This window comes from Artibeus jamaicensis, unplaced genomic scaffold (assembly GCF_021234435.1).
Source record: "Artibeus jamaicensis isolate MK-2021 breed Jamaican fruit bat unplaced genomic scaffold, CSHL_Jam_final contig_1015, whole genome shotgun sequence".
NCBI lineage: Eukaryota > Metazoa > Chordata > Mammalia > Chiroptera > Phyllostomidae > Artibeus > Artibeus jamaicensis.
This window is the reverse complement of record NW_026521194.1, coordinates 8,932,843-8,960,077: the sequence shown is the minus strand read 5'-3', so window position 1 is coordinate 8,960,077 and position 27,235 is coordinate 8,932,843. Positions and strand designations below refer to the sequence as shown.

The window sequence follows — 27,235 nt, the reverse complement described above, 5'->3', positions numbered from 1 at the left end:
TTTCCAAGGCAAAGATAATCCTGTTCGAGCCCGCGGAGGCAGCTTCCCAGGCTCAGAATTGGAGGCATGACAAGAACCCAAGGAAGCCTATCCAAGTTGCCTTTTCACCAAGATGACTTCTCATTCCTTTCCTTCATTGTCCTTTAAACAATTCGTAGTTATATAATTGAGGGTTTATTTATTGTCGGTTTCCTTTACCAGAATATAAGCTAGCTCCACTAGGGGAGGACCTTGTCTAGTTCATTCACCAGTGTATCCCCGGCAAAAGCAGGAGCCCACCAAAATAATCGTTGGAGAAATGTATGATGGTGCCACTGGACAATCACTAGGGACCTGACAAACATACAGACATAAGGAACACACTAAAACAAGCTGAGAGCAAAGAGGCCGGCTGGTAGATGACAAGGACAAGCTATTTGCGAGGTCTCTGAAATGACAAGACCGGAAGGGTGGAGCTGGACCTCTGAGACCAGAGAGCGGGAGGGAGAGGTGAGACAGTGTGGGGGTCCTCGGGAAACCACAGTGGGTCGCGGGACTTACAGGGGTAGAACTCGAGGGGACCTGTAGGAAACTGGAGGTGGGAGGGCAGCATCGCGCATGCGCAAGCAGAGCCTCCGACCCACCGCCCCGGCGCGCGCGCTTGCGCGCGCGCACGAGGCGTCGGAACGGAAATGGCGCCGCTGGGCCGCGCGTCCGGGAGGCGAGCGGAAGTGGGTGTGAGAGCGGAAGTGGCCGGCTAGAGCCGGGGGCTGGGCGAGGACCGGTCTTGTGGGTGAGGCGGCAGCAGCGGCAGAGGCGGCGGCGGCGGCTCGGCAGGCGGGTTCAGGCTTCTGGGGCCAGGTCGGTCGAGTGGGTGGGTGTCTCCAAAGTCAGTCCGTGCGCAAGCCACTGCGTGCATCTTCCCCTTCCCCCCACCCCGATCCCTCTCCCCTTCTTCCCTAACCTCCTACCCCACCCAGCCCCCCTCCTCAGGGGGCAGCAGGGCCGCTCCCTGTGTCCTTCCCTCTCTTGCCCACCCTCACCCGCCCTTGTTTCTCCTTTCCCTGCCCGGGGCAGCCGCCGCCATGATCCTGCTGGAGGTGAACAACCGCATCATCGAGGAGACGCTCGCGCTCAAGTTCGAGAACGCGGCTGCCGGGTGAGCTCGCGCCCTGGGGCCGGAGGGTTGCGGAGGAGGCGGGGTTGACCCTTGCTAATCCACAGTGTTCAGACCCCCCAGACGTGGAGGAGAGAGATGAGGGACCTGGCCGGGTGTGGGGACTGCCCCGGCGGAGTAGACGTGGGAGGCGACTGGGTGCGGTGGGGTGAGGGGCAGAGATGCGCGGGGAGAGACTCATCGGAGGATGCGGAAGCAGTGAGTGGACAGGAGTGCGCGTGCTAAAGGGCAGAAGACCTGTGGAACGTGAGCGCAGCTTGGGCCGAACTCTCACGGGAGGATCTCATTGCCCTCTGTAGCAAGCATGGGACCACTTGCGTCCGTATTCCCCGTCATTGTTGTGAACCCGAAGACAGCCCATTTGGGTTGGGTTGGAAGGAGTTTTCAGGGGTTCCCAGGGCTAGAGGAGGGAAGAAGACCCAGCAGGCCCAGATCCTCACCAGCCTTCTCATTCACCACCCCCAGCTCCTCATCCAAAGGAGCAGGAGGCAAGACTGAAAGCAGACCCAGGCTTGCTGCCGGAAAAACTCGATCTCTCTGGTTCCCCTTCCCTGAACCCTACTGGGAGAGATTTCTCAAGCTCAGCTAATGGTCTCCCCATCCACACCCCTTCCTTATCTCTCTTCTGAGGTTCTCCTCTTTTCCCTACCCACTAGCTTTATCTGATTATCTTTTACGTTCCTGTACCAGCTCCCTGGTCTGTGATTTTTTTTTTTTAAGATTTTATTCATTTTTACTTTTAGACAGACGGGAAGGGAGAGAGAAATAGAGACAGAAACATCAATGTGTGGTTGCCTCTCATGTGCCCCCACTGGGGACCTGGCCCACAACCCAGGCGTGTGTCCTGACTGGGAATTGAACTGGGAATCCAACTGGCAACCCTTTGGTTCACAGCCTGGGCTCAATCCACTGAGCTACACCAGCCAGGGCTGATTTTTTTTTCTTTGGTCTTCCTGGCACAGGTAGAGCTTGAAAGCCATCAGAGTCTCTAAAGGTCTTAGATAACCTTTTTTTTATCATTGGTCTTTATATAGGTGGGTTTAGGACAAATTTCCCAGGCAGCCTTCCTTGTCAAACACAGGAATTGGTAGAAGACAGCCTCCTCCCCTAAAGCTGCTTTGCTTTTAAAACATGAGCCAGGGAATTTTAGCTTCTAATTTTTGGTACCCTGTGGTTTGTACCTTTGCCTCATTTCCCCATCTGTGAGGATGGGGTTTTACATTTTGGTTGCACAGCTGAGGAAATAAGTGCACACTGTGTCTGGTGAGCTGGGAACTCAAAATAGGAAAGTAGATTCTTGGAGATCCATAGATGGGAGAGGATTAGTGGAAGGGAAATTCTGAGTGATTATATGAACTTGTGTCTTGGAGACATTAAAAAAAATTCTGATCACTGCTTAAATTGGCTATATTGTGTCTCCTACCTCTTAAAAGGCCACAGATTTTATCTGTAAAACAAAGCATGACTTTCCCTAAAGTAATGCATGCTGTGAGCCACAGCTATTGTTTCCTGCCAGGGTGCAGTGCTCACGTTTTAGCTAACTTGCTTCTTGTCTTAAGCCTCCATTTATCAGTTCCTTTGCATTTTAAATGTTCAAGTGAATCAGCTCAGTCTTATTTTAGGAGATTGATGTCTACTTTGTGAGTGGGTATAGCACGCAAGAGGAAGTTAATTGACTTCTGCATTTTCACAGCTGATCTTAAGTGCATTCTCAAGTCCAGACTGGTAAAGAAACTAGACCTAGGCGGTTTATAAGCTGATCTACAAGATAAATGCCTGTGCATTTTCAAGTAGAAACATGCCTTGCGGTGTGGGAGTCTGTTCACATCTATTTGTGTGTTACTAACTTGTGATTACAACATGTAGCCCAATATCCAGAACTTCAGCTCAGTTCTTTTTAGAGGAATTAAAGTAGTCACTCAAGTCTGGAAGGCATAAGTTGGAACTTCTAGGACATTTCTTCCGAAGTCTGCATTGTAGCAGTGTCAGATATTGGGGCAGGGCAGCAAGGTTTGGCTTTTATTATGGCTTATCTTCCCTTTGGAATGTGACTTTAAATTAGTGGCCTCAAAATATATTCTGCCGAAAAGCACTTTGAAAATGTTTGAAAAGAGACCATCATAGCTAGCCCCCGTGAAGTAGGGCTTTCCTGGGATTGCACATATAACTCCCAGCAGAATCCTGCTTCTTAACCCTAGTGTGAATTTCCAGGCATACCAGTAAGGTGAGGCAGCAGTGAAGTACTGGTCAAGGCTCCTGCCTAGGGCAGAACTTCCAGCAAAGGATAGCTGGTGTGGTCATCATAAACATTTGTGGGATTTTGCCAGTGCCTGGCACTAGCAGGAACAGAAAAGGGGGACCTTTCTGAGAGCCTTTTGGCAAAGTTAGCTGAAGGATGAGACATGTTGGGGTGAAGATCAGAGAAAGTCATTCAGGAAAGGGAGTAGTAACCTGGAAGAAAAACCCTGGAGATTTTAAAGGCTTTGCCTGTGGACCCTGCTGCAGAGGTCAGCTCCACAATGCTTTACTCTTCTCAGAGCAAACTAATTGGGGAAATTATGGTTCAGAGCCACCCTTTCCAGAGTGAATCTTCCAACTATGCTGTGTCCTAAGTTCCTCCACTAGTCACAGTTCTAGTGCTCCGCTGCCATGCGCGGCTAGTAGCTGCCGCATTTGGACAGCACACATGACACATTTCCATTATTGCAGAATGTTCTAGTGGACGACACTTGTGCAGCCACTGAGAATGTGAGCGTGAGATAGTCTTAGAACACTTCCGTGGCACAGACTTCAGAACACAGTTGCAGTGGCTTTCCTTTTAAATTTGATCATTTTTTAAACACTGCATCTCAAATCATCCTGTTGGATCTTCTAGCCTGTGGCATCCTACTAAAAGTCTAAACTTCCTGTGGGTAAAGCACTTTAGTCTCTCATCTAAACTGTTGAAGAATACATTTGGTCAGGATAATATTTTAATTTGGAGGCAGTTCTGACAAAGCCTAAGAATCATTCCAAACAAATTGCTTTTTGTTTTTTCCTACCACACTCCTGGGAGAGTGGCTTTGGAATGATTCATATAGCCTCACAAAATGATAGTTATTGGTAAATTGTTTTCCCAGTAGCCTATACACTAAGAAAATGTTACTGATTAAAAAGCTGTACTCAGCGCTGCAAATAACGTCATATGCAGGTCTTGTCAATGGCATTGCCTTTTCGTTTCGGAATTCTTGCCCAGACCCCCAATTAAAGCCAAAGTAATCTGGCCAATTAATTTAATTCTTTTGTTACTGTGTACACACCAGGAACCTTTTCAGTCTTAGAAGCTAGGCTGTCTACTTAGCTAAGGAAGAGTCTGGAGTCCAAGATTGACAGGATGCTGTCAGATACAAATTGCTGTTGATTTTAAGTGCATGCTCACTCCGTGCCACAGCTGTGCATATCGTGGGGTGCTTTGAGGGGGAGTGAAGCTCAGTAAGCAAGCAGTGCCATTTGGGGTGGGCGGGGACTGTGGGAGGAGAAATTTGAGAAAAGAATAAATTAAATCTTGCTGATACCTCGTTCTCATTGCCAAATATGCTGCATACGTCCTCAGAGAGACAGGCTGGTTTGAAGTGACTTGCAATTAGGACATTATTTAAGCATTTAGAAGAATGGAATATAGTGGCTAACTGGCTAAGACAATCTGTTTGGCCTTTCACAGGTCATTATAGTGACACATTTTGCTGCCTGTCCTCTGGCCTCCTTGGGACTGCTTTGTGCATGAAGCCCCAGGGCTATACTCCTCGGACTAATGGCTCCTTCAGGGCAGGATTTATCATTTTTAGTCATCTCTTTGATGCCCCCATCCTCACTGTGTGGGGTGGCTGGGGCGGTGGTGGATAGACAGACAGACAGACAGGTAGGTAGGTAGGTAGGTAGGTAGGTAGATAGTCAATTCGGTGATTGTTTTCTTGAAGGAGTGGATGAAGCCAGCTAGAATGGTTCTTAGTTTATTTATTGCTTTTCTAACATTATCTGAATTGCCTTTTAAAAGGTCACCTTCCCCATATTTTGAAATACGTCTTTAGCAGAGAGTAAGACCACCTCTTATCTAATGAGCCATTTTTGTAGGCTTTACTCGAAAAGCATGATGGGAGCCTTATAGAGGAAGATGGTCAAAAACTTTTATAGTAAGATAAAGGTTTTCAGTAATTACTCTAATTCAGCTTATGGAAAGGATATAACTAGAAGAGGGACTTAAGTGCCCAAAGGGAATTGGATAACATTTGGGAATGAAAACTCAAAGGATTAGATAATACTGCTGCCAGGGTTTTCTTAATTGACTTGGTAGTGACATTCCAGAAGCCTCCTTAGAAAAACAATAGAAGGAATTTTTTTCTAAAAAACTTTAAGAGTAGGTTTTGAAACCCAACGGAATGAATTTAGAACGTTTTAGCATCTCATGCTGTCCAGTCAGTAACCCTGTGCTGTCCAGTCAGTAACCCTGAGGACTTCTTCAGCCAGCTTGTTTGGGGCTCCACACATGACAAAGTCCGATGCCAGTGGGGGCTCTCGTTGCGGATCTGTTACTGATTCTGGGAATTACCACAGTCCCCAAACCTCTCCCTGCTGTGGCTTTAGAGTCTGGTCTCCTCAGATGTCACCCAGAGGAAAAACTAATGTATTGATCACCTTCTGTGAATCCAGGCACTTTGCTAAAAGGTTTAATATGGTATCATTTGAGTCAGATATGCACTTACGACAACAGATAGCAGTTGCCATTTACAGTGGAGAAAACTAGGGCTCATGGGAGTTGGGGGGAGTAGGCGTATGCACTAAGCACTGTGCGGGTGCACCCCACACCAGCAATTCCTGACCTTCTTTACGATATGTCACACGCAGAATAGTGCATTCAGGTAAATGGTCCGGCCTTCAGGTCCTGCAGCCGGCCTGCCCGGAGGACTATGAGGATCACTGTCTCAGCATACCTATTAACTAAGACATAAAACTGATCGGGAAACTTTGCTGTCTGCATATTACCTCAGTTAGTCTTCACAACAACCTCGTGAGTCTCCATTTTCTAGAAAAGGAGCCTGGGCTCAGCAATACTTGAGTAGCATTGCCTGTGGTTACATAGCCAGTAGCTGATAGAACTTGGTGTTGAACAGTTAGCTCTAAGGAACTTGCTTTTTCTGTGATTAAACTCATCCCCACTATGAAATTTCAGCAGATGGTAAAACAGAAAATAGCCTTTTTTTTGCCTGTTAAGGGGCACACTTTTTCCCAAAACAATCTTATACCCCTCTGGTCTGTGATTTTTTTAAGTCCCACAAGTAAACGACAGACACCTGGTCTTGGCATTGAGACACGACCCTGTTACAGGGTGTTACGGCCTCCAACTCTTGGAACCCAGAGTTCTCGCACCTCTGACTCCCAGATGACTTCTCAGGAAGACTCTTTTGGCCTAATGCTCTCTCTGTATAGCCTGTCTCCTCTGCAACCTTTTCTGCAGCCATAAATAGTAAAATAAAATATTAATGGTGATGATTTGACAAATATTCTCAAGTCAGGCAGCAAACCATTTAGCACAGATCTTAGCATCTTCTACTCCTGGAGGTCCATGCTGAGGGAACTTTACGGACTAGAGCAATGTAAAATTCAGAGTCAGAATGTTTATGGCTTGGGACCCTAAGGTGATTTATTTCTAGTTGGTTCTTCTCAGTCTGTTGATGGAGTGGGAGAGTGAGGAACTTGGTTCTTCATTGGCTGAGTTAAAGCCTAAAGGTTAAAAAAAAAATATCCCCCACCTACTGCATGATGCAGTGTGGACTTTATAAGCCCTCCACCCTCTCAGCCAGCCTTCGCCAGGAAAGTACCGTTCAGTGCTTCCTCCTGTGGTGCAGCCTTTCAGTATCTCGTTCAGATGGGCCGTTCAGATGGGCCGTGGATGAATGTTCGCACTTCTTCCTTCTTTGCTCTTCTTTTCTTTTTTAAGGTTTTATTTATTTATTTTTTGTTTGTTTGTTTTTAGGGGAGGGAGAAACATTGGTTGCCTCCCACACACACCCTAACTGGGGACCAGCCCACAAGCCATTCCTGTGTCCCCACCAGGCTGACCAGGTGTCAGCCGGCAGCCTTTTGCTTTGTGGGATGACCTCAACCTACTGAGCCACGCTGGTCAGGGCTGCTCAGAGGTGAGGAATGGTTGTCGGTCATTCCTTGCCTTTGTCCTTTGCTGGTGTTTCAAATGAAAGATCAGAAGCAATTTAAATTTTCGTCCTTTTTTTTTTCATCACATTCTAAACTCGGTGTTTTTTTTTTATATAAACCCACTTGATGTTTGCATTCTTGAAGGCACCCAAAGTACATGTCCTAAATCACTTGGGTGGCTTTGAAGAAGCAAGGTGGAACTTTGTATGTGGTATATATGGGTTGATTTTTCAGCAGGGCTCATCTATGCTCATTAGGAGCCAGTTTCCTTGAAAGGTGGTGTTGAGCCTGTGCAGCAGCTTTTTAAACAGTAATAAACCATGTTACATATTCTGTTATTTCCCAGCAACCCTGGATGGCAACTCTGTCGTGGGTTCTTTTACAGGTAAGGGAGCAGTGAGGTCTTGAACAAGTTAGGCAATAATAAATGTGAAAATGTGTCCGTCTTGCCTGCTGGCCCATAAAACAAGGTGGAATTATTTTGAGTTGGTGGTAGCTAGCTGATAAAAGTTTTCATTTTCCTACCATTGAGCTTTGAGAAGTGGGGAGAGCATGTAAAGTAGCTTTTCTCTGGGGGTTAGTTGACCATCATTTTTTATAGCTAGGATGTTTGTCGTCCTTCTAGATAATAACTCAGCATTTGACAAACAGAAGTCCATGTACCAAGGCTAAACTGGGAAGTGCACAGCAAGTGTGAGGTTGTCATTGCCTTCCATGATAGGTTCTTTTGTGTGTGTCTTTTTTTTTTTAATTTATTTTTAGAGGGAGGGGAAGAGAGGAGAAAGGGAGAGAAACATCAGTGTGTGGTTGCCTCTTGTACACCACCAACCAGGGACCTGGCCCACAACCCAGGCATGTTCCTTGACTGGGAATCAAACCAGTGGTGCTTCAGTTTGCTGGCTGGCGCTCAGTCCACTGAGCCACACCAGCCAGGGCTGTATCTCTTCTCTTGTTTTTCTTTAGCAGTTCTGAGGTAAGTAGGAGCACTGTGTTCTCCCATTTTATTAATGGGTAGGTCAGAAAATGGGAAGGTACATGGGTATTTGTCTGAAAACATGGTCCTGATGAAAAAGCTGAAGAACAGGTGTTTTGATTGTTCTTACGGTTTTGCAATGTTGTTTTGGCTACACTTTCTGTGGAAGTACAGCACTGGAATTACAAAACAATACTGGGATAGAACTGGTCAGAGATGGCTTCGGGGGGAGCAGTGAGTACTTTAGTGATATAAAGGAAAGCAAAGATGTGTAGGAAGACTTGCAGATTGTCCTCGAAGTGGAGTAGAACCTTCTGCTTTGTTTTATGGCCTGAAATCCTTTTAATTTAAATAAATTAAAAGCATCCTATATTCTATTTAGCAGTTTTCCTGCTGAATGAATGTACTACCTCCATCTCTACTGTCCTGTGGGGGGAACAATGACCAAAAGGTGATTTCTTATGGTTCACGTAAACAAACGTGTGTGACCTGGTCTTACTGAATTCAGAGTTGAAGGTGAACACCCACCACAACAGATTCCACTTCAGCTGGAGAACAAAAGCTCTATCCGTCCGGCTTCCTTTTCTTATCCTCCCTTAAGTAAATCCAGCAGTTCAGGTTCGTGAGAAAATGGATTGTGTATTCGGGTGGTCAGTAAGCATGATACAGAGTGGTCTGATCTTAAATAAAGCCTAAGAGCCTTTGCAAGTCCCCTTGAAGGCGAGCATCTGTGTGGCTATCTTAACTAAGGGACTTTTGTTTTGCAGAAACAAACCAGAAGCAGTAGAAGTAACATTTGCAGGTAAGTGTCTTTATCTCAATCCCGTAAATCAGCAATTTTCAACCAGTGTGCCGTAGGAGTTTCTAAAACATGCAGTGCCTGACTGTTTAGTCAGGACACTGGCCTCTTTTCCCTTAATTAGATTGTCAAATTAAAAAAAAAGAAGACAATACAACAGTAACTGTCTGGTGTGGATGAATCAAAATTACACTGAAGTCTTCTTTATATTCTAGAGATACATTCTAAAATATTTTTGATGTGATGTCTGGGATTTTGGCTTAGAAGAAATCATCGTGGGGGATGTCTAAATGAAACGAGATTGGCCATGTGTTGATAATTGTGGAAGCCATATAATAGGGACAGCGCTTTATTATACTACTGTTCTTTTTACTTTTATGCACATTTAAAATACATCACAGTAAAAGTATTTTTTAAACTTTTCCAGCACTTAGCTGTGATTACGGTAAGACTAGCTTTGTAATTTTTTTAAAAAGCAAAGAGATAGGTACTTAACAATTCGTCCCAGTTTTTCCGCTGACTGCCCACATGGATTTAAAATAAATGCCATCATATTTATACGCCTTCTTATACAGGGGACTTCCTTGTGACCTGCAACAGATAGGCACTTTGAGATTTTATTCTGCATTTCCAAGTTAAGCAGTCTTACTTTACTCACAGATTTCGATGGAGTCCTCTATCATATTTCAAATCCTAATGGAGACAAAACAAAAGTGATGGTCAGTATTTCTTTGAAATTCTACAAGGAACTTCAGGCACATGGTGCTGATGAGGTAAGTTCCACATCATTTTTTATTAGGACTCTTGTTTCCTCCTCAGCTTTTAGTGACAACTTCCCGGTCAGAGAAGGTCCGTGACACTGAGCCCCTGCCGCTGGAACTCCTTACAACCCTGGACAGCTGGCTCACCAAGCCAGGGGCTCTTGACTCCCGTTTCCCATAATGATGTAAAAAGAATGTTTCCCAGAAAAGGTCTTTAAAGTAATTTTTCATTTTGAAAATTTAGGCACAGATCTGCCCTTTAAATTTTTAAATGTTCTTTCGAGCTGGCCTCTTTAAGTATATCTCTTCTTCCTGTATCTGCCTTAGGAGAAATAAGAAAGGGTGTCCATGCGTTGTGAAACTTTTGGTGGCCATGCCTTATTCACTGGCTTTTTTCGATAGTTAAAGTAGCAGGTTTGGTTCCTGTTGAACTATATTTGCTCTGGGGAGAGCCATTTATGGAAGAAAGAAAATGCTATTACACCAGTGTGCGCACATTGTGGTTGGGTCTCAAAGCAGGAAGTATGACTCAGTTCCTGAATCAGTTTTCAAATATCTTTTCATTTAACAAGCTAGGTTCTCCTTAATCTGGTGAATGAAGATACAGCCATTTCTATTTTCTTTCTGATTAAGAGTAGTAGCTTTTGATTATTTAAAATTTGTGTAATAAAAAGGCTCTTTGCAAAAAATGTGATCAAAATCTCAGTAATTTTGGGGTTTAAAAGCTAAAATTGGCCCTGGCTGGTGTGGTTCAGTGATTGAGCACCAGCCTGCAAACTGAAGGGTCAACAGTTCGATTCCCAGTCAGGGCACATGCCTGAGTTGCAGGCCAGGTTCTCGGTTGGGGGCATGTAAGGGCCAACCAATAGATGTTTCTCTTGCACATCAATGTTTCTCTCCCTCCCTCCCTCCCTTCCCCTCTCCCTACAAATAAATAAAATATTAAAAACAAAATTGTATGTTAAACAGAATACCAAGAGCCATAGGCAGTCACTTCCCTTGGTTATTCATATGCATTTGACTTGCTCCATAAATTCAGGGGGAGAGTCAAAAACTTTTCTGATTTGCCTCTTAAGTTCAAAGGAAGAAAAAATGTTCAGAGAATTTTATACATTTTACCTAGAAATGTCAGTTATTTTACCTAGAAAACAGAAGCTTCAGGAGAAAGATCTTCTTGTATAAAGCATGTAGAAGATTATATTATATTAAAGATAGTAGGTAATTCTTCTCTTTACCAGATAAAGAGTAAGAAGAAATAAGTGGTTGTTAAGATGGCCCTGCTTTAGATTAACTATAAAATAACTACCTGAAAGGAATTGCTAAACAATTGGACAACCCAACTGTGTGGTAGATCTCTGAAGGCAGTCCTTTCGTAAAGATCTAGGTGCAATAATAATTTTAGAAAGAAAAGAAAATGTTCATTGAGTTGGATTTCTTAACTTTACTCAGCAGTCTGCTGTCCTTACAATGGAACTCCAGAACACAGTGCTATTCTTACAGCTACCACAAGGGTCAAAGAACCAGCCCCACCCACTGAAGTGGGTGGAGTAAGTAATAACACTGTGTTGGAGCGTAGTGCACAGTAAATGGCTCCCTGGGTTGGTTAAACAGTGACCAGCCTGTGATAACCACAGGAATCTTGTTACTTTGTCACAGGCCCTTTTCAAGGCAGAAAACCTCAGGCACTAGGGCAGGCCAGTCTGATGGGGATGATTGATAGGTCGCCTACACCCATCTCCCCCTGTCAAGTTGGAAGAGTGGGCACAAATTGAAAAGTGAATCATGGTTAAAAGTGCAAGTGAAGTAAACGGGAGCGTTGGCTGGTTCAGCCAAGGGGAGGAAGCAGAGGAGTTGAACATGGTATAAATTTGGCTCTGAGAGCTTCTTAGATCTGAGAGTATTAACTTAGTAACCTTGGAATTAAACTAAATCTTAGGAGCTACAGTTTCTCCCATGTCTGATCTCCCCTCCCTCCAAATACCAGTAGTGCATACAGAACAGAATTGTTCCTCAGGGGCAGGGTGCTAGTTAAGATTCTTAAAGGGTGTGTATGTTACTGCCGGCCCCCCCCCCCCAACTCTCTAGGAGAAGTGGTATATAAGACACCTGGAGGTCAGAGCTCTCTGCCACCAATAAACTCTGTGACCATGAACCTCGCCCCTTCAGTTCCTCTTCTGTGCAAAAGACACCTCACAGTGGCTCTATGGTCACCAGATAGGAACTATGCGGCATTTATCTTTTGCCTTTATACAAACAGATGGGATCGCTGATTCATGTTTTGAGGTCCACTCTATTACCTGAGTTTTGCAAATTGAGAATTTCTTCTAGCCAAAGGGAAATGGTTAAATATGCAGAATATTAAAGAATACTTGAGAATGGGCATGGGGAGCCTAACCATGTGATAATTTTCTCAAATGGGACATACAGTACACGTTTTGCTGCTGTTTTTTTTGTTTGTTTGTTTTGTTTTAAGTTTCTAGACAGTATGTTGAGAATACAGTTAGAAGAAAAACGCTGATGTGCACTCACATCCGTTGATTGTCCTGGTTGGTACGCAGCGTGCGGCATGGAGACCACAGTGGCGCCTGGGGCAGAGTGCCCGCTCACGGGGGGCGCCCCTCTGTGGCTGCCTGTGGTGTGACCTGGCTAATGGAATTCTTTAAAACATGCACGTGTATAATTTCTGTAATTAAAACAAAACTGTGCTTTTGTTCACTTTTCATCTATTGGGTTGCCGTGGATTAAGTGCCCTTTTTTGGTTCCCATAAAATGTCAGAGGATCATTGGTGTGTTTGTGGTGAGACTAAAATTAGAAATTGGGTGCTTAGGAACAGAAATCTGCAGGCGAAGCCCTACTGTACTGCTGAGGGGGTAGGCATGTGGGCCTCGGTTTCACCTTGTGGAAGAGTGATGACACCTTTCCTTCCTAGTGAGGGTTAACAGGAAGCCATTTCTGTGTTTTGTCTATTCATGTACAAAAACGACAAAATACCAAAAGGGTTATTAAATTCTATTTCATTTTCTCCTGTCTCCAAATAACAGCCTTTCTAGTGCTTAATGTGTCCCACAGAAGTCAGAACTGTTGCTTCCAAATACAAAGTTTGTTTCTTAAACCATATCGACCTAGGAGCAGTTTCCACCAGGTGCAGGAGTCACGCCAGCACTGCCGGCGTGGTAGGAAGGAGTGAGGTTTTATCATTTACTCCAAAACTCGAAGTATGGGTTTGAGGAAAAAGACATTTAAGGAGTACAGTCTTCCATGGACCCACCAGTATAAATAGCTGGCTAGGATTCAATTTTCCATTGTCTTTCGCCTTTAAAAAGTTGGCGATGAGCTAAGTAATTTTTAAAGCATACACAATAAGCAGGCTAACGGGAATCAGTTCCCATTCTGGTTCTGTCTCTTCCTTTACCTGCGTTAGTGGTGCGGCCTGTGCTCGTTTGATGACTGACATCAGTACTCACTTGGCATGCACCCCGCACTGCTGAAAAGAGGTGGCTGTGTGCAGCACACACTCTGGAGGAGAACAGGGGACATAGGAAGAGTGGGACCAAGTCCCAAAAGAGTGAAGGTTGAGCCTTGACTGAAAAACAGATCCTGACCCAACCTTTTGGATTTAATCTCAGTGCTGCGCATGACTTGCTTCGAAATTCAGATTAACCTGCCTCCTCCTCTGTATCCAGTTTCCCATCCACCAAATGCAAGGAAGAATGCTGGCTCAGGAGAAGTTTAGCGAGGGTGGTGCTTTAAAAATAGTGAAATCACCATAGCCTTTGGATTAACATCCTTGTTCTTGTGTTTTCTAGTTACTAAAGAGAGTGTACGGGAGTTACTTGGTGAATCCAGAATCAGGTATGTCTAATGCGCGTGACTGGAGTGACATGGAAACAGCTGTCGTGTTTGTACTGTGCTTTTTTTTTTTTAGGCAGAGGATTTCATTTAACTGTTTTGCAAATATCTCTGCATTATCCCAGTTCCCGTTTCGACTCAATTCATAAAAGTATGAATAGAGGGCTTTGCATTTTCCAATAATGATGCATCGTGTGGTATACAGAATTGATCATATGTTTTTAACATTTATTTAAAGGGGCCCGTTGACTCTTCGCTAATCTCTTAGCCAGAGAGCCACCTTTGTTTGTGATAATTAAGATGCCTTTCGAGAAGACTAAGCAATTATTGACTCCAACCCCAACCCCTAGTATACCTTTTTTTTTGTAAACTGCACATTTGAAGAAGAAAAAGGAATATTCAAAATTGTTCTCACATTTTCAAATAACAAAAATGGCCAGAGGAATTAAAAAGCACTATGGTCATCCCTGAGTAGAATGGCTATGTTATAGTGCTTTAAAGGAAGTTTAAAGCAAAAAAAAAAACATTTTCATCCCTATGATTAAATGAGTCTCAAATTCTGAGGCATCAGCTGGGTCCCACAGTCAAGACCAAATATTAAATAGTAAGACTGTTAGAGCATAGTGTTTGTTACATATCATTGCTGAGGTGCCTTGATTAACACATTGTTTTAAGAAGGAAGATGTGTCTGTCATTTTCTTTTAACAGCAGTTACTTTTGCTTCCTTATTTCCTCCTGATTTGCAACAGTTACTTCATCACTCCCATTAGAATACTTCTCTGTCTCCTACATGCTGTTCTGGAAACAAAATATCAAATACAGAAAGGTGTCTTTGGAATATAACTTGTTACTAGGAGAATTTGTGGATGGGAGCTTTGACTGTAGTCCGTAAATACTAAAGTGTGTTAATCCCCAAATTGATGGTAGAAGTAAAAGCCAAAAGGTAAATAACAATGTAAGAGGAATAAGGAAAATTTCGGAAAGAAACAGTTAACACAGAAACATGATGTAGGAGTTCTTGGGCATGCTTGTCTTGCCGCTCAGACCCTAAGAACTGTCGGAATAACCAGAGTGAGTTTACGCTTTGGTCCTGGGGCCTTTTTTCCACCTCCCACTAACGCACACACAGACACTGCCAGATTGCAGACCTGTGTCCACACAAGTGGGAAATGGGTGAAAATACTGTCGCTCCTTCTCTTCTGTGGGTTTACCTGGGCACGTTTGGGAGACGGAGCAGGCCATGCTAGATTTTTTACTTTTCTCCATCCTCAGTTGTTCTTTTCATACCAGGAGCCTTACTTAAAGTCTGACTTTAGCAATAGTTTTATTTGGCTTCTTAAAACTAGCAAACCTCGACTTTAATTTTTTTAATCTAGTCTTGTCTGTTTGCTGCTTTGGTTTTTGGTCCCTAAAATGGAGTAATGCTTGATACAATTTAACAGTGGAGGGCCAGAAATGTGCCAGATACTACCTACAACAGAGATCCAGATAGCTCGTGCTCTCAAAGAGGATGAACTCAGGAAAAAAACACAGACCTCAGGAACGCTCCTGGGAAAATAATTAAACACAGTAACAAAGTACTATATACAGGTTTAAGATGTTCAGCATTGTGTATTCCATGTAATTCTGGTAAAAGTATTCCCTTCAGTTGCCTAGAATTAATGAAATTATCCTTGATGATATACAGATATCCTTACAAAATCATCTATAGGCCTTTTGGCATGTGTTAATCATTTCACTATATTATAAAGTGTGCTGGCCTTGTTTACTGGAATTTGTATCCACTGTGCTCTAAGGAGTCAGGATAGCGCAGTGGTCAGCATCTTGGCATTTAGTCCTGTTCTGTCCCGTTTGTGGATGACTCACTGTTCTAGACACTTTATTTCCAAACGCTTTTAAATACTGCACTTTCTCCTAAGTCTCCCAGTAGTCTTCCCCACCTCACCACCCTTTTTTTTAAAAAACAGGTGCAGGGCCATGGCTGGTGTGGCTCAGTGGACTGAGTGCTGGCCTGTGAACCAAAGTGTCGCTGGTTCAGTTCCCAGTCAGGGCATATACCTGGGTTGTGGGCCAGGTGCCCTGGTGCGGGGCATGCAAGAGGCAGCCTCACGTTGATGTTTCTCTCCCTATCTTTCCCTCTACATAAAAATAAAGAAAGAAAATCTTTTAAAAAATTTTTAATAAGAAAAACAGATACAGGACTTCTAGAGGTTAGGCGATTTGTTCAAGGGCCCTAAAGTGGCAAGGCCAGGGTCGGGATCCACTTCTGCTCAGTCTGGGGTCGCCTGCCTCTACCTCTCTCCTCTGAGATGAGAGTAAACCATGTCTGACCCGCCTGCTTCAGAGAATTCTTGTGGAGATCAAATGAAGTGTAAAGTATTTTAAAACACTGAGAATTTTTCAGTGTGTATAAATAATAGCTGCTGGGGATATATAGATATATTTCTAGATTCTTCCATATCCTGCCTCCTCCCACAAAGGATTTGCAATGGCACATAAGGGGATATGTTTTATTATCAAAAAGCTCTGCAGCTTGTTGGCACTGGGCACATTAAACCCCAGAGGAAAATGTAACTCATCACAGCTTGAGCATGCATATACAGTCCCCCTCATGGCAGTGTCTGGAACACTGCGTGTCTCGTCAAAGTTCCCAGACTGTGACTTCCTCCCATTTGATTCAAATTTTTGCATAGCATTTGCTAACAGTTGAGGTTTTATTTTATCTCATTTGTCCCAAGAGGTAGAAGGGAATGGAAGCACTCCACTGGAGTTAAAAAGTGTGATGATCACTGAGACAAAATAAAAGGTCATTAGAGATTGGAAAGTTTTGTTTGTTTGTTTGTTTGTTTGTTTGTTTTTTTAATATTAACTTCTGTGTGTTTTTTCCCTTCCAGGATACAATGTCTCTTTGCTATACGACCTTGAAAATCTGCCTGCATCCAAGGATTCCATTGTGCATCAGGCTGGCATGTTGAAACGAAATTGTTTTGCCTCTGTCTTTGAGAAATACTTCCAGTTCCAAGAAGAGGGCAAGGAAGGCGAGAACAGGGCAGTCATCCATTATAGAGATGATGAGACCATGTGAGTGTAAACTTGGTCCTGAAGCCTGGGTGTGGCTGTCACATGCACTCAGGACAACACATACAACCAGGTCAGACCTTAGAGTCTGTGGTGTGAGGCCCCCCCCTCCCCCCAAGTGTCTTTCTTGTAACTTCTTTAAGCCAGGATGAATGATTGGGCAGGGGCGGGGGGGTACTTTCCCTAGTCTACAGATATTGAAATTGGCAAAAGATGAAAAGAGAATCCAGTGCTTTCCTTTAAGCACCATGCTCTGAGTCCCCTTCAGTAATGTATAGCTTGGATACTCAGCAAGCAGCAGGGCAGCGGGTCTGTGTTAATTGCAACTCTTGGGTCATCGACATGCTGTGAAGCTCATAGTGTGTAAGGAAAGAGATTTTTCAGAGTGGAGTGCAGACAGCCACTAACCCTACACCCATTTCATACCACATAAACAGAGATAATATCTACTTTGGTGGTTTTCATCTTCTGCCAGTGTTAGGCCATGTACTGTCACACAGACTTTGTTGGCCATATCTCCTTAGTCCTACTGGCCACACCTTGTTCTGTGGATTAAGAGACTTTACCCTCCTGCTTCACTTGCGGATAGTTCTTAACAAAACCCCATTCTGATTCTGTGCTCACTCTCACGGGTTGGTTCTCCTCAGGTACGTGGAGTCTAAAAAGGACAGAGTCACGGTAGTCTTCAGCACAGTGTTCAAGGACGACGACGACGTGGTCATTGGGAAGGTGTTCATGCAGGTAGGGAGCAAGCGTCTTGCGGGGGCCACGCATGGAGATCCCTGCGTTGGCTCCAAAACCCACCATAAGCATAGAAAAGACAGCTGGTGGGAAAATAGAACCAGAAACATTGAAATGAAGAACAAACTGACAGTAACCAGAGGGGGTCGGGGAGAGGGATAAGGGGAGGTCCGTCAAGGAACATGTATAAAGGACACGTGGACAGGGCTAAAGGGGGTGGGGTTCGAGGGCGGGAGGCCACAGTGGGGTGAAAATGGAGACAACTGTACTTGAACAACAATAAAGAGAGAGAGAGCTGGTAGTTGTGTTGATGCTAGAACTTACTGAAGATTTAATTAAACAGATCCTACCAAATTCACTAAATGTTTTCATAGTGGTTTTAGCCTTTACAGTACTGAACTAGATGATGATTTGAGTATTAAACTTACTAACAATATGACTAAAATATTAAGCATCCTTCTTGCAATGGGGATCTTTGGTTTGAAGTTTTGTTAAGGCAGGGCAGGTGTCGGTATAAGGGGAGTAAATGGTCATGGGGAAAAATACAGTAAGAAAATAATGTGGGGGGGCCCTGGCTGGTGTAGCTCAGTGGATTGAGCGCGGGCCTGCGAACCAAACAACCGCAGTTCGATTCCCAGGCAGGGCACATGCCTGGGTTGCAGGCCAGTTCCCAGCAGGGGACACACGAGAGGCAACCATACATTAATGTTTCTCTCCTTCCCTTCCCCTCCAAAGATAAATAAATAAAAGTTAAAAAAAATAATATGGGGGAGAAAATAAAGTTGGATCACATTTTCTGTTTTCCTGTGCTCTTCATATTTTTGGCAAGGTCTGTTCTTAGTTTAGTCCTGAAGTCCTTTCAGAATGGAGTCTGTAGAAAATCCTGCAGTAGATCATACATGAATGGGGTAGAGTTGTTGAAATGATAGTGAAGGGAATCAGCCTGGGTTCGACCACTGTCAGCGTAGTGTGCCTGCTTCACGAGACGCTCGTCTACCCCGAGGGGCCGGGGGGCGGCGCTGTCAGGGCGCAGCGCACCCCATGTGGCTTTGTCTGCTCGCCAGCCTCGGGTTGTGAAATGGTGTCCAGGCCAGTTTCTAAGATAGCTCTGCATTCAAAATCCAGTACAGTGGTTCAATTTTCAAAAAACTTTTGTATGTTCATCCTGTTCCTTGGCAGGGTGACGAGATTTAAGAATTCTGGGGCAGAGTTGTTTTTGCCAGATAGAGTTGAAAAATGATTGTGCTTAAAAAAGTGAGGGTACTTCATTAAGTGGCCGGGGAAATCTTCAGAAGTGGTCTCCTCAGTTTGGTCCCTCCGTCACGGCTTTTTGTGTTTAGGCAAATGAATCAGAAACTAATTTGGGAGTTCCTGTGCAGAAAACTTGGAATATTGCTGCTTGCGGCACTTGAAAGTACTGAACTTTATGAGAGTGTGTGTCGGGTCCAGATGTAAGCCTCTGGACAGGCACTTCAAGTGTTTTAGGCACACTTGACGGGAATTAAATGCAGTAGCTCAGAAATTGGGGTAATTCCAACTGAGGAGCTAATTTTAAAAGCTATGAACTATATATTTAGATTTGGCTGGGTTTTTTTTACCAGTCTTCCATTTTTTGCCAGGCGGCATCTTAGCTTATTTTTATACCTTAAACAGACCTTATCTTAGAGCGTGTACTGGAGGTTTGTTCCCTCGGAGAGATTTTGGGTTCTGTTTCTGTGTGAATGTAAACTCCTTCAGTGTGCGTGTGACGGGGGCCTTGTCCACAGGGAAGACAGGGTTCTGCGTCCTTGCACTGACAGTATCTCCGTCAGTGACAGGCCTGTCATTGTGCGGGCACGTGGTGTCTGGAATGTGACGTGGCTGGGTGCTCCGGAAGCTGTCAGCTTGCTTCCCTCCCCAACTTCACAGACTGGGGAACTTACTCAAAGTGATCGTAGAAACCTAGACTGACTGTGAGTTTTTCCCAAAAGAAATCATCTGAGCATTTTCCTGGTCCTAGTTACTTTAAATTTCTAGAAGAATGAAAAACAGTGGATGCCTAGCATAGAACGTTGTGATGTGGGGCACCGTTTAAAGTCCCTCGTGGTCACTAGTCTGCTTGCTACAGGCTTTCGTGGGCTTTCCCCATATCAGCATGCAGTTCCAGTCTGGGCAGAAGGCAGTCTCTGCATTTGTCATTTAGCAGACGGACGCTGAGGGATGCTTACGGCCTATAGAAAAAAGACAAGGAGTTTCTTTTTCCCATCACACAGATGGTCCAGTGCTTGGCCTGGTGCATTCTCTCTGTGGGCACAGAAGCTGCTGTGTACGTCTGCAGCGAATCTGGTAGATGTCATCATTTTAGTGCTGCTTCCGTGTGCGGCGATAAAACAACACTTAGAGACTAGAATATGGTAAACCCAAATTTTCCCACATTATTCGATCTCAAAGTCTGTAACTAAGAAAAGTTAGTGGAAACTGGTTTTTCATGTGTTCAGGGACAAGACAAGCCATCTGCCTCTTCAGGTGGTTGTGCAGATGTTATTTGGAGGACCCTTGCCACCTGCACACGTGTGTGGTTATAGCTGTAGGATACGTCCTGGCCTGGGAACAGAGTCGAGGTCCGTAGTTTTGGTAAAAGCTGCCAAGCTCTCCTCCAGAGGTCGTGCCCTCTCCCTCCCACCCGGAAGGCATTGTCAACGTGCCCGTCTCCCCAGAGCGCGCGGTCAAGCTTGCGGGTTCCTGCCAGTCTGGCAGGTTGCAGGTGGGCCTGTGTTGTCTTATGATCGAGGTCAGAACTTCTCTTACGTTGAAGGTTTTTCTTGTGAGGTATCTCTTTATGTACTTTACCCATTTTTTTTAATCTGTTTCTTTAAATACTAGGAAAATTAGCCATTTGTCTGTGGTAGGAGTTTTTTACAGTTGTTTTACACATAACTCTTTTACTGTCTAGTTTTTCATGGTTTATGGCATGAAAAATGGACCATCCGCAGCCAGCCACAGTAGCAGTTATGTAAAAGGCCGCATTGACCGATTTAAGGTGCTGCTTGTGTCATACGCTGAATGTCTGTAGCCATTTGAATGTGTCCTGAACTTCTGTGACGACCTGTGCTGTGGTGGGAGGGAGAAATAGTGTTGTCACGCTCAAGACTGCGCGGCCAGAGGGAGGAGACAGAGGCCGCATTGCTGGTGCACATGTAACAGACGCTCGTGGAGATATTTGGGTGGGTGGGCTTTTAAGTGTTATTAAGAGAGAACCACAGAGGAAGATGTGAGACTTGCTAAAGGATAGTCCTAAATCAAAAGCACTTAACCAAGTCTTAAAGGTATTATTTTCTGTATACAGAACTGATGAAATGGTAGTAAGTCACCTCGGATTTACAGTGCCCCATCCGGATTTGAAGACCACGTGTATAAATGAATTGCAGCCTTCTAGAAGCTTACTAAACAGGAAAATGGCTGGCGTTATCTGGTCTGTTTTCTCCCCTGGGGCTGAAGAGCAGAAGCAGTAGATGTTAGAAAACCTCCTTTAGGAGTTTCCATTTTGAATGATCTTAACTTCTTCCCTGCCTCTCCAAATATTTTTTTCTTTGGGGATCAAAATTCAAAAGGAAGCTAACCTAACAGCTATGTTGATTTATTTTCCACCAGTCGAGATCCCAGGCTAGGAATTAGAACTCCTCAAGTATTATCCTTCGTTTGCCCTTAATTTGCTGAGGGCTTGCTAATCAATGTGCGGTAGTCTTAACTACAAATAGAAACAGTTTCTGCTCCTTCCTTTACAATGTAGACACTAAGTCGGTTAGGGTAGAAGTGCTTTCTTTTATTCAGCAAGCCACATGTTAGACAGCCTCTTTGAAGGACAGAGGAATAGCTAGAGAGGAATAAAGCAGAATCCTTGGCTTGAGGAACTCACAACCTGGAGGGGAAGCCAGCTGCATTAATGAATAGTGCAGTATCAAGTAGAGGTTTGGAGGAAAAACATGGGAATTCCACAGAGAAAGCAGCCAGCTGCCCCAGGCCGCTGGAGATGGCAGTATAAAAGAGGTCATATTTGAGAGCTGTAAAAGAGTGACTGTTTAAACATCCTTTTAGGGCTCATAAAACTCAGAGGCCGCCCTGACCAGTGTGGCTCAGTTGGTTGGGCGTCATCACGCAAAGCTAGGTGATGTTTATCTTTCCTTTGTCTTGGCAGGAGTTCAAAGAAGGACGCAGAGCCAGCCACACAGCCCCACAGGTCCTCTTTAGCCACAGGGAGCCTCCTCTGGAGCTGAAAGACACCGATGCCGCCGTGGGTGACAACATCGGCTACATTACCTTCGGTAAGTGGGTGGGGCTGCCCTGCTCGTGTCCTCCACGTGTTCGCGTGGCAAGACACTCCAGACTGCCTCGCCTGGACAGACCTCCGTCAGAACGGGGTGGGGATGGGGTGCAAAAGCAGGCATGCCGGACTGTCCTTGTGGCTGTGGCTGTGGCTGCAGAAGGGGTGTGGGAGACACTAATTACAGGTCATGTACAGTAGCCATCTCCCCTTCTTCCTGTTTTTCTGGAACCCTAAGGTGGGGAAAAGGGTAGCCCCTGGTGTCAAGTATTGGGAGTTACACATCCCTAAGCAGCTGGGTGGTAGGGAGTTCTCTTGTCATTTGGCATTTCTTGTTTTTTTTGATAATCTAGCCGTGATTCACTTACTCCACTTTTCCACCAAAGAAATACCCATCTTATAGCTGCTTCAGCCTAGTCAGCTGGCGTGGCTCGTTGGTAGAGCTGACAGTGTGGAATAACAGTGTGTGTGCTCATTGTACCTGATGCCACTGAAATGTCTCCTTTCGTGAGGTTTTCCTTAATTCACCCCAGTGAATTGGTGCACCAGTTTGCTCGTGCTGAATTGACTTTTCCCACGTCTTTACCTCTCAGCCACACGTATTTCCCCACATCAGTGTCTTTGAGGCCAGATGCAGCTCACAGGTCGTGGCGTGTCATGGTGCAGTTGGCAGCCTGTCCCCTGTGGGGCACAGACTGCAGTAAACTCACTGCTGTTGGCCCCTTCAGTTCTTCTGGACAGCGTGGTCGCTCCTGTCCTGGTGGTCACTGCTCTTCAGGGCACACTGAGCCATTCCTCTTCGTTTCTGCAACACTTCGTGCCCAGAGGGTTTCGCTGGTGGGGAGGCCACTGAGTCGAGTAGGTGGCCACTGAGTCGAGTAGGTGAAGGAAATGGGATTCAAGAAGCCAAAGTCGGGGGTGGGTACTACAGGAGGGGCTTTTTTCAGCCCCCATCCAGAGCAGATTCTCCTGCCTGTTCTCGTGAAGAGAGGTCCAGTTTTTATTCTACCTGCTGTATGCGTTCCATCACAAGAATACAGGGTCTTATCTGGAGTCTAGTTTCTCTGAAGGCCTACTCTACTTCAGCACCAAGGACATAGGACGGGCGGGCTTTGTCTCCTAGTCCTGGTTTCCTGCAGTTAAGTGTTTTCTCCAAAGTCAGCAGGTAGTGGTACTGCCTTTCTAAGAGATTGGTAAGCTGCAGAGGCAGGAGCTAGTGGGCCTGTGGCAGGTTTTCATATTTTGGGAGTGCACAGTGGCAGAATACAGGCCTGGGGTGAATGCCTAGGACCACACCCTTCCCTTGGGGAGCTCGGTTTTCTGCTTTGGTCTCCTCCTTGTCCTCAGTGCTCCTCAGTCCTCCACCTGCACTCACTGGCACCTGCCCTCGTTGTGGCATTTATCCCTTCCTCGTCTCACGGAGAAAACCCTGACAGCCAGGGCCTGGAGAACACATGGGTTGTACTTAAGCAGGAGACGGGAGCTGACTATGGGCTGCCGATCTTCCTGCCCTCTGGCGTTGGTGTTACACGCTGATTCCTTGTTTGTGCCCCCACCCTCAGTGCTGTTCCCTCGCCACACCAATGCCAGTGCTCGAGACAACACCATCAACCTGATCCACACGTTCCGGGACTACCTGCACTACCACATCAAGTGCTCCAAGGTGAGAGGAAGTGCAGCGTCTCTGCTCCTGTGCCCAGGTCACTCTCCGCCAGAGCTGATAACATAAAAAGACCTCTTGTAGTCCGAGCTGTTGTTGTGAGCTCTAAGTAGATGGTTCTGGAGGCCGGAGGAAGTCGTGATCTTCGTTCACCTCTCCCCCACCACCGCTCCACGTAGCTTCCCTGCAAGTCCCTGTGCCAGGCCCAGGATATGTTTCCAGACGTTCCTGCAGACTCCTAATGAGTAGAGCTGTCCCTCTAGAACATGGCTCTGCTTCAATACCTGTTGTGTTTGCCCTCAGGCCTATATTCACACACGGATGCGGGCAAAAACGTCTGACTTCCTCAAGGTGCTGAACCGCGCACGCCCAGATGCCGAGAAGAAGGAAATGAAAACAATCACGTGAGTAGGGCAGGCCCACAGCAAGACCACCTTCCTCCCCTGCATTCACCGAGCAGGAAACAATGGGTATATGCAGCCCGGCCCCTGTGCTCGCTGTGTGTGAGGCGGCTGGGCTGGGCCTCCAGCTGCCTGGCGGACCAGAGATGGCATGACCAGGGTGCCACTCCTCAGTGGGCGGGGCCAGGTTTCCTTGTTTCCACATGTTTGTGAGCAAGAAGAATGGCAGCTAGAAAAAAACAAAGAAACCTTTTTACCCAGATAAGCTGTGTCTCTTTGGGCCAGAGTTAAGAGGTCAGTCTGGTCCTCAAGGTCTTCTGCTGGAAAAATGGAGTAATTTGCTTAGGAACATCTAGTTGAGTAAATAGCCCTGGAAGCACACACCCTAGTGTTCTCTTGCCTGGTCTACTTCTTAGCAGCTGGAAATGGTGTGTGCAGGAGAGGCCCAGGGATTAGGTGTTTGGGCAAGGTGCCAGGCCTCGGCTCCCCCTCTGGTGAAGTTTTCGAAGTCCTGTTCTTGAGATAAGGTAATAGGTGCTATTTGCTGTCTTTTGTGCCAATTAAATTAAAGTCTTGAGGGGAACTGAGCTCCCTGTGCCCCTCACAGCCGTGAATTTGCCAGCACCCAGCACTCTTGCCAGGTAACCTGTGGTAGGTGTGGTGTGCCAAGGCTTTAAAGTCCCTCCTGTGGTGTGGGAGACCTCTTCCACCAAGTTAGTTTCTGCTGCCACTTGACAGGATGAGAGAGGTAGTTGACTCTTACATGCCCAGCAGAGGGTTTTCACCCTCTGAAACGGCAGCAGTTAAAGTCACCCCCGACTTCTTTAAGCAGAGGCTCTAGAGACTGCCCATCTCAGCAGGAAATTGGTACTGAAGGCCCTTCCCTGTAGTAGCACTCTGCCTGCTACCCAGAGCCTAAGGAGTAGTGTTCATCCTGTAACTAGATCCTCTGCTTAGACAGGTGTCTGGGTACCATGGCAACAGAATGACAGCTCCATTCCTTCTGCACCCTCGTGGCCCTTCCTAAAATCGGGGCGAGGGAGGGTGGTGGGGAAACAGAAGAGGTGTGTGCGTGCTGAGACACACACCCGGGACCCAGAACCTTGCCTCCTCCCTGGAGTTTACAACCTCTGCTTACTTTCCCTGCGTGCATTCCACAGCAGCGCTTTTCTCACCGAGTACTCGGTGACCTTGAGTGTGAGGCAGCCAGTTTTGTGCCACTTGCAGGGTGCAGTGGAGAGAAGGCAGTTAGGAGAGCCCGAGAGGTGAACAGGCAGCTAGGGGCAGCAGAAGGAAACCTGACCTGGCCAGCCTGTCATGCCCTAAATACTGAGCATCATAAATAGGTGGTCAGGGGGCTGCCCGTGACCTTTAGACCCCTAATGGCTTGTCCATTCAGGAGACCAGCCCACTAGGCAACCACTGCCCAGTAGCTCCCACAGGCCTTTCCCTCACCCTATTACATAGCCAACGGGTGTTCTCAGGGGGCAACACTGCAAAGTGAATACACTTAACCTGAGAGTCAGGAACAACTCCCTGTCCTGATGGGAAAAGGGGGAAAGAATGAGTCCTTGAAATTAATACAGTGCCCATACCCCTCCTTGGGATGTAGAGAGAGCAGCTTTGCCTTTTCTGTCCCATAACGTCTTGTTGGCAGAGGTGGGCCCCAGAAAGAAGGGAGAGGTAGACAACTACATCCATCCTATAAACCAGGTCATGTTACTAAGGAGTGAACTGGTTCAGCTGGGCAGGAGAAGCCAGGATGCGCACGTGTGCGCACACACACACCCAGCACAGCAGAGCAGGAAGGGTGTGCAGAACCATGAATGGCCTGGAATAGGGTGGCGGGCCTGCTGCCAGAAATGGCCCTGGGTCAGAAGCCAGCCATCGGTCGGCAGCCCACAGTGCTCTGCCAGAAGTGAATGCTCAGGAACTCGTTGCGGGTGGGGGATAAAAAAAATAAGGTTTCATATTAGGGTAGGTGAAACATTCAGGGCAGAAAGGATTTAGCCCCCATATATTTGCCTCAATTTCCCGTAGTTCTCAGCTCGTGCTTCCAGGTTGCTTTACCAAATACTCTTGTCATTGAGAACCAGCGTGTTCCCAAAGATAGCCCTTCTGGGGAAATCCCGGGTGGAGCAGGACACCACAACCCGGAAGCCTAATGTCAGGCAGTTATTCTGTAAGCCAGAGTGTAGTCGAGGGCTGCTGCTTTGATCATTCTGTCCCCATGGTGAAAGACTTAAAGTGGAACCTCTCTGCTTCCCAGAAGGCTATATGCTATGTAAAAGGAGCCTCAACTCTACCAGGAAAAGATGTGAGCACAGTCTGAAATGCAAGGAAAGCTAGGCCGTCCAGAAACTGGGCAAATGATCTTTGTTCTGCTCAGTACATTTAATGTTCTCATGGGCTTCGCACAGACACTTTCTGGTACCCAAAGTAACCCATAGGACGAAAGAGGTGATGGCGCCACCTTTCCTCCTCATGGTGGGATAGGTCCCTCATATCACGAGATCTATCTCATTCCTAGTCCAGGGGTATGGGGTGGAAGGAAAAGGGATCCCAAAACTAGCCTTCATACTCACTCTGCTTTTGCAGGGGGAAGACGTTTTCATCCCGCTAACTCTTGGGAACCGGAAGAGGAAGCAGCTGGCAACTGAAGGCTGGAACACTTGCTACTGGATAATCGTAGCTTTTAATGTTGCACCTCTTCAGGTTCTTAAAGGGATTCTCCATTTTGGTTCCATTTTGTACACGTTTGGAAAATAATCTGCAGAAACGAGCTGTGCTTGCAAAGACTTCATAGTTCCCAAGAATTAAAAAAGAGAAAAAGAAAAATCCACTTGATCAACTTAATTCCTTTTCTTTATCGTCCCTCCCTCACTCCCCTTCCCTTCCAGCCTCCTTCCAAGCTGTTTGCTTTGCAATATGTTACTGGTAATGAGTTGCAGGATAATGCAATCTTAACTTGTTTTCTCCTGATATTTGAGTTCAAAACTCCTGTATCTAAAATACGGTTGGGGTCATTAATAAAGAGAATCTTTCTATCTTACATGAGAATTTGCTGGGTTTCTGGACTGTGAGTCCAAAAGAGGCAGGAGGGGGGAGGAAGGTGAACCCGCAAACCTGAAGTAGAAAACCTTAGATTCAGGAGTCCCTTGGCCTTCCCTTGGGGAGAATGGCTAGCTAGTGAGCTCCTGGTTCACATTTCTGAGTCAACTTGAATAAGTTTGCCTCACAGCTGGGTTACTAAGTCTGCCCGGCTGTAACCAGGAAATCCCCAGGCCAGCAACAAGCCCACCAATCAGGAGAACCCTGGCGAGCGTG

At 45.9% G+C, this 27,235-nt stretch overlaps 1 protein-coding gene across 2 annotated transcripts; it reads left to right on the top strand.

Moving 5' to 3' along the window:
• Positions 1–733: 733 nt before the first annotated feature.
• On the top strand, positions 734–26,960 carry ARPC2 (actin related protein 2/3 complex subunit 2). Of its 2 annotated transcripts, none has more exons than XM_037132270.2 (11): positions 734–840; positions 1,057–1,138; positions 9,086–9,120; positions 9,778–9,890; positions 13,686–13,731; positions 16,623–16,809; positions 17,454–17,547; positions 21,722–21,848; positions 23,410–23,510; positions 23,811–23,911; positions 26,507–26,960. In XM_037132270.2, exons 2-11 carry the CDS (start codon positions 1,065–1,067, stop codon positions 26,529–26,531), a joined length of 903 nt encoding a protein of 300 aa, XP_036988165.1. In that variant the 5' UTR covers positions 734–840; positions 1,057–1,064; the 3' UTR covers positions 26,532–26,960. The 2 variants fall into 2 exon arrangements, with proteins under 2 accessions (XP_036988165.1, XP_036988166.1); XM_037132271.2 differs by having other exon boundaries at positions 758–853.
• Positions 26,961–27,235: the final 275 nt, after the last annotated feature.

What these genes read in the sequence shown, in the direction of transcription:
- ARPC2 (XM_037132270.2), top strand. Translation starts at nt 1,065, where the DNA reads ATGATCCTGCTGGAGGTGAACAACCGCATCATCGAGGAGACGCTCGCG. An exon ending in AGGCACATGGTGCTGATGAG is followed by an intron (nt 9,891 to 13,685) that starts GTAAGTTCCACA and finishes TGTGTTTTCTAG; the next exon opens with TTACTAAAGAGAGTGTACGG. An exon ending in CTTGGTGAATCCAGAATCAG is followed by an intron (nt 13,732 to 16,622) that starts GTATGTCTAATG and finishes TTTCCCTTCCAG; the next exon opens with GATACAATGTCTCTTTGCTA.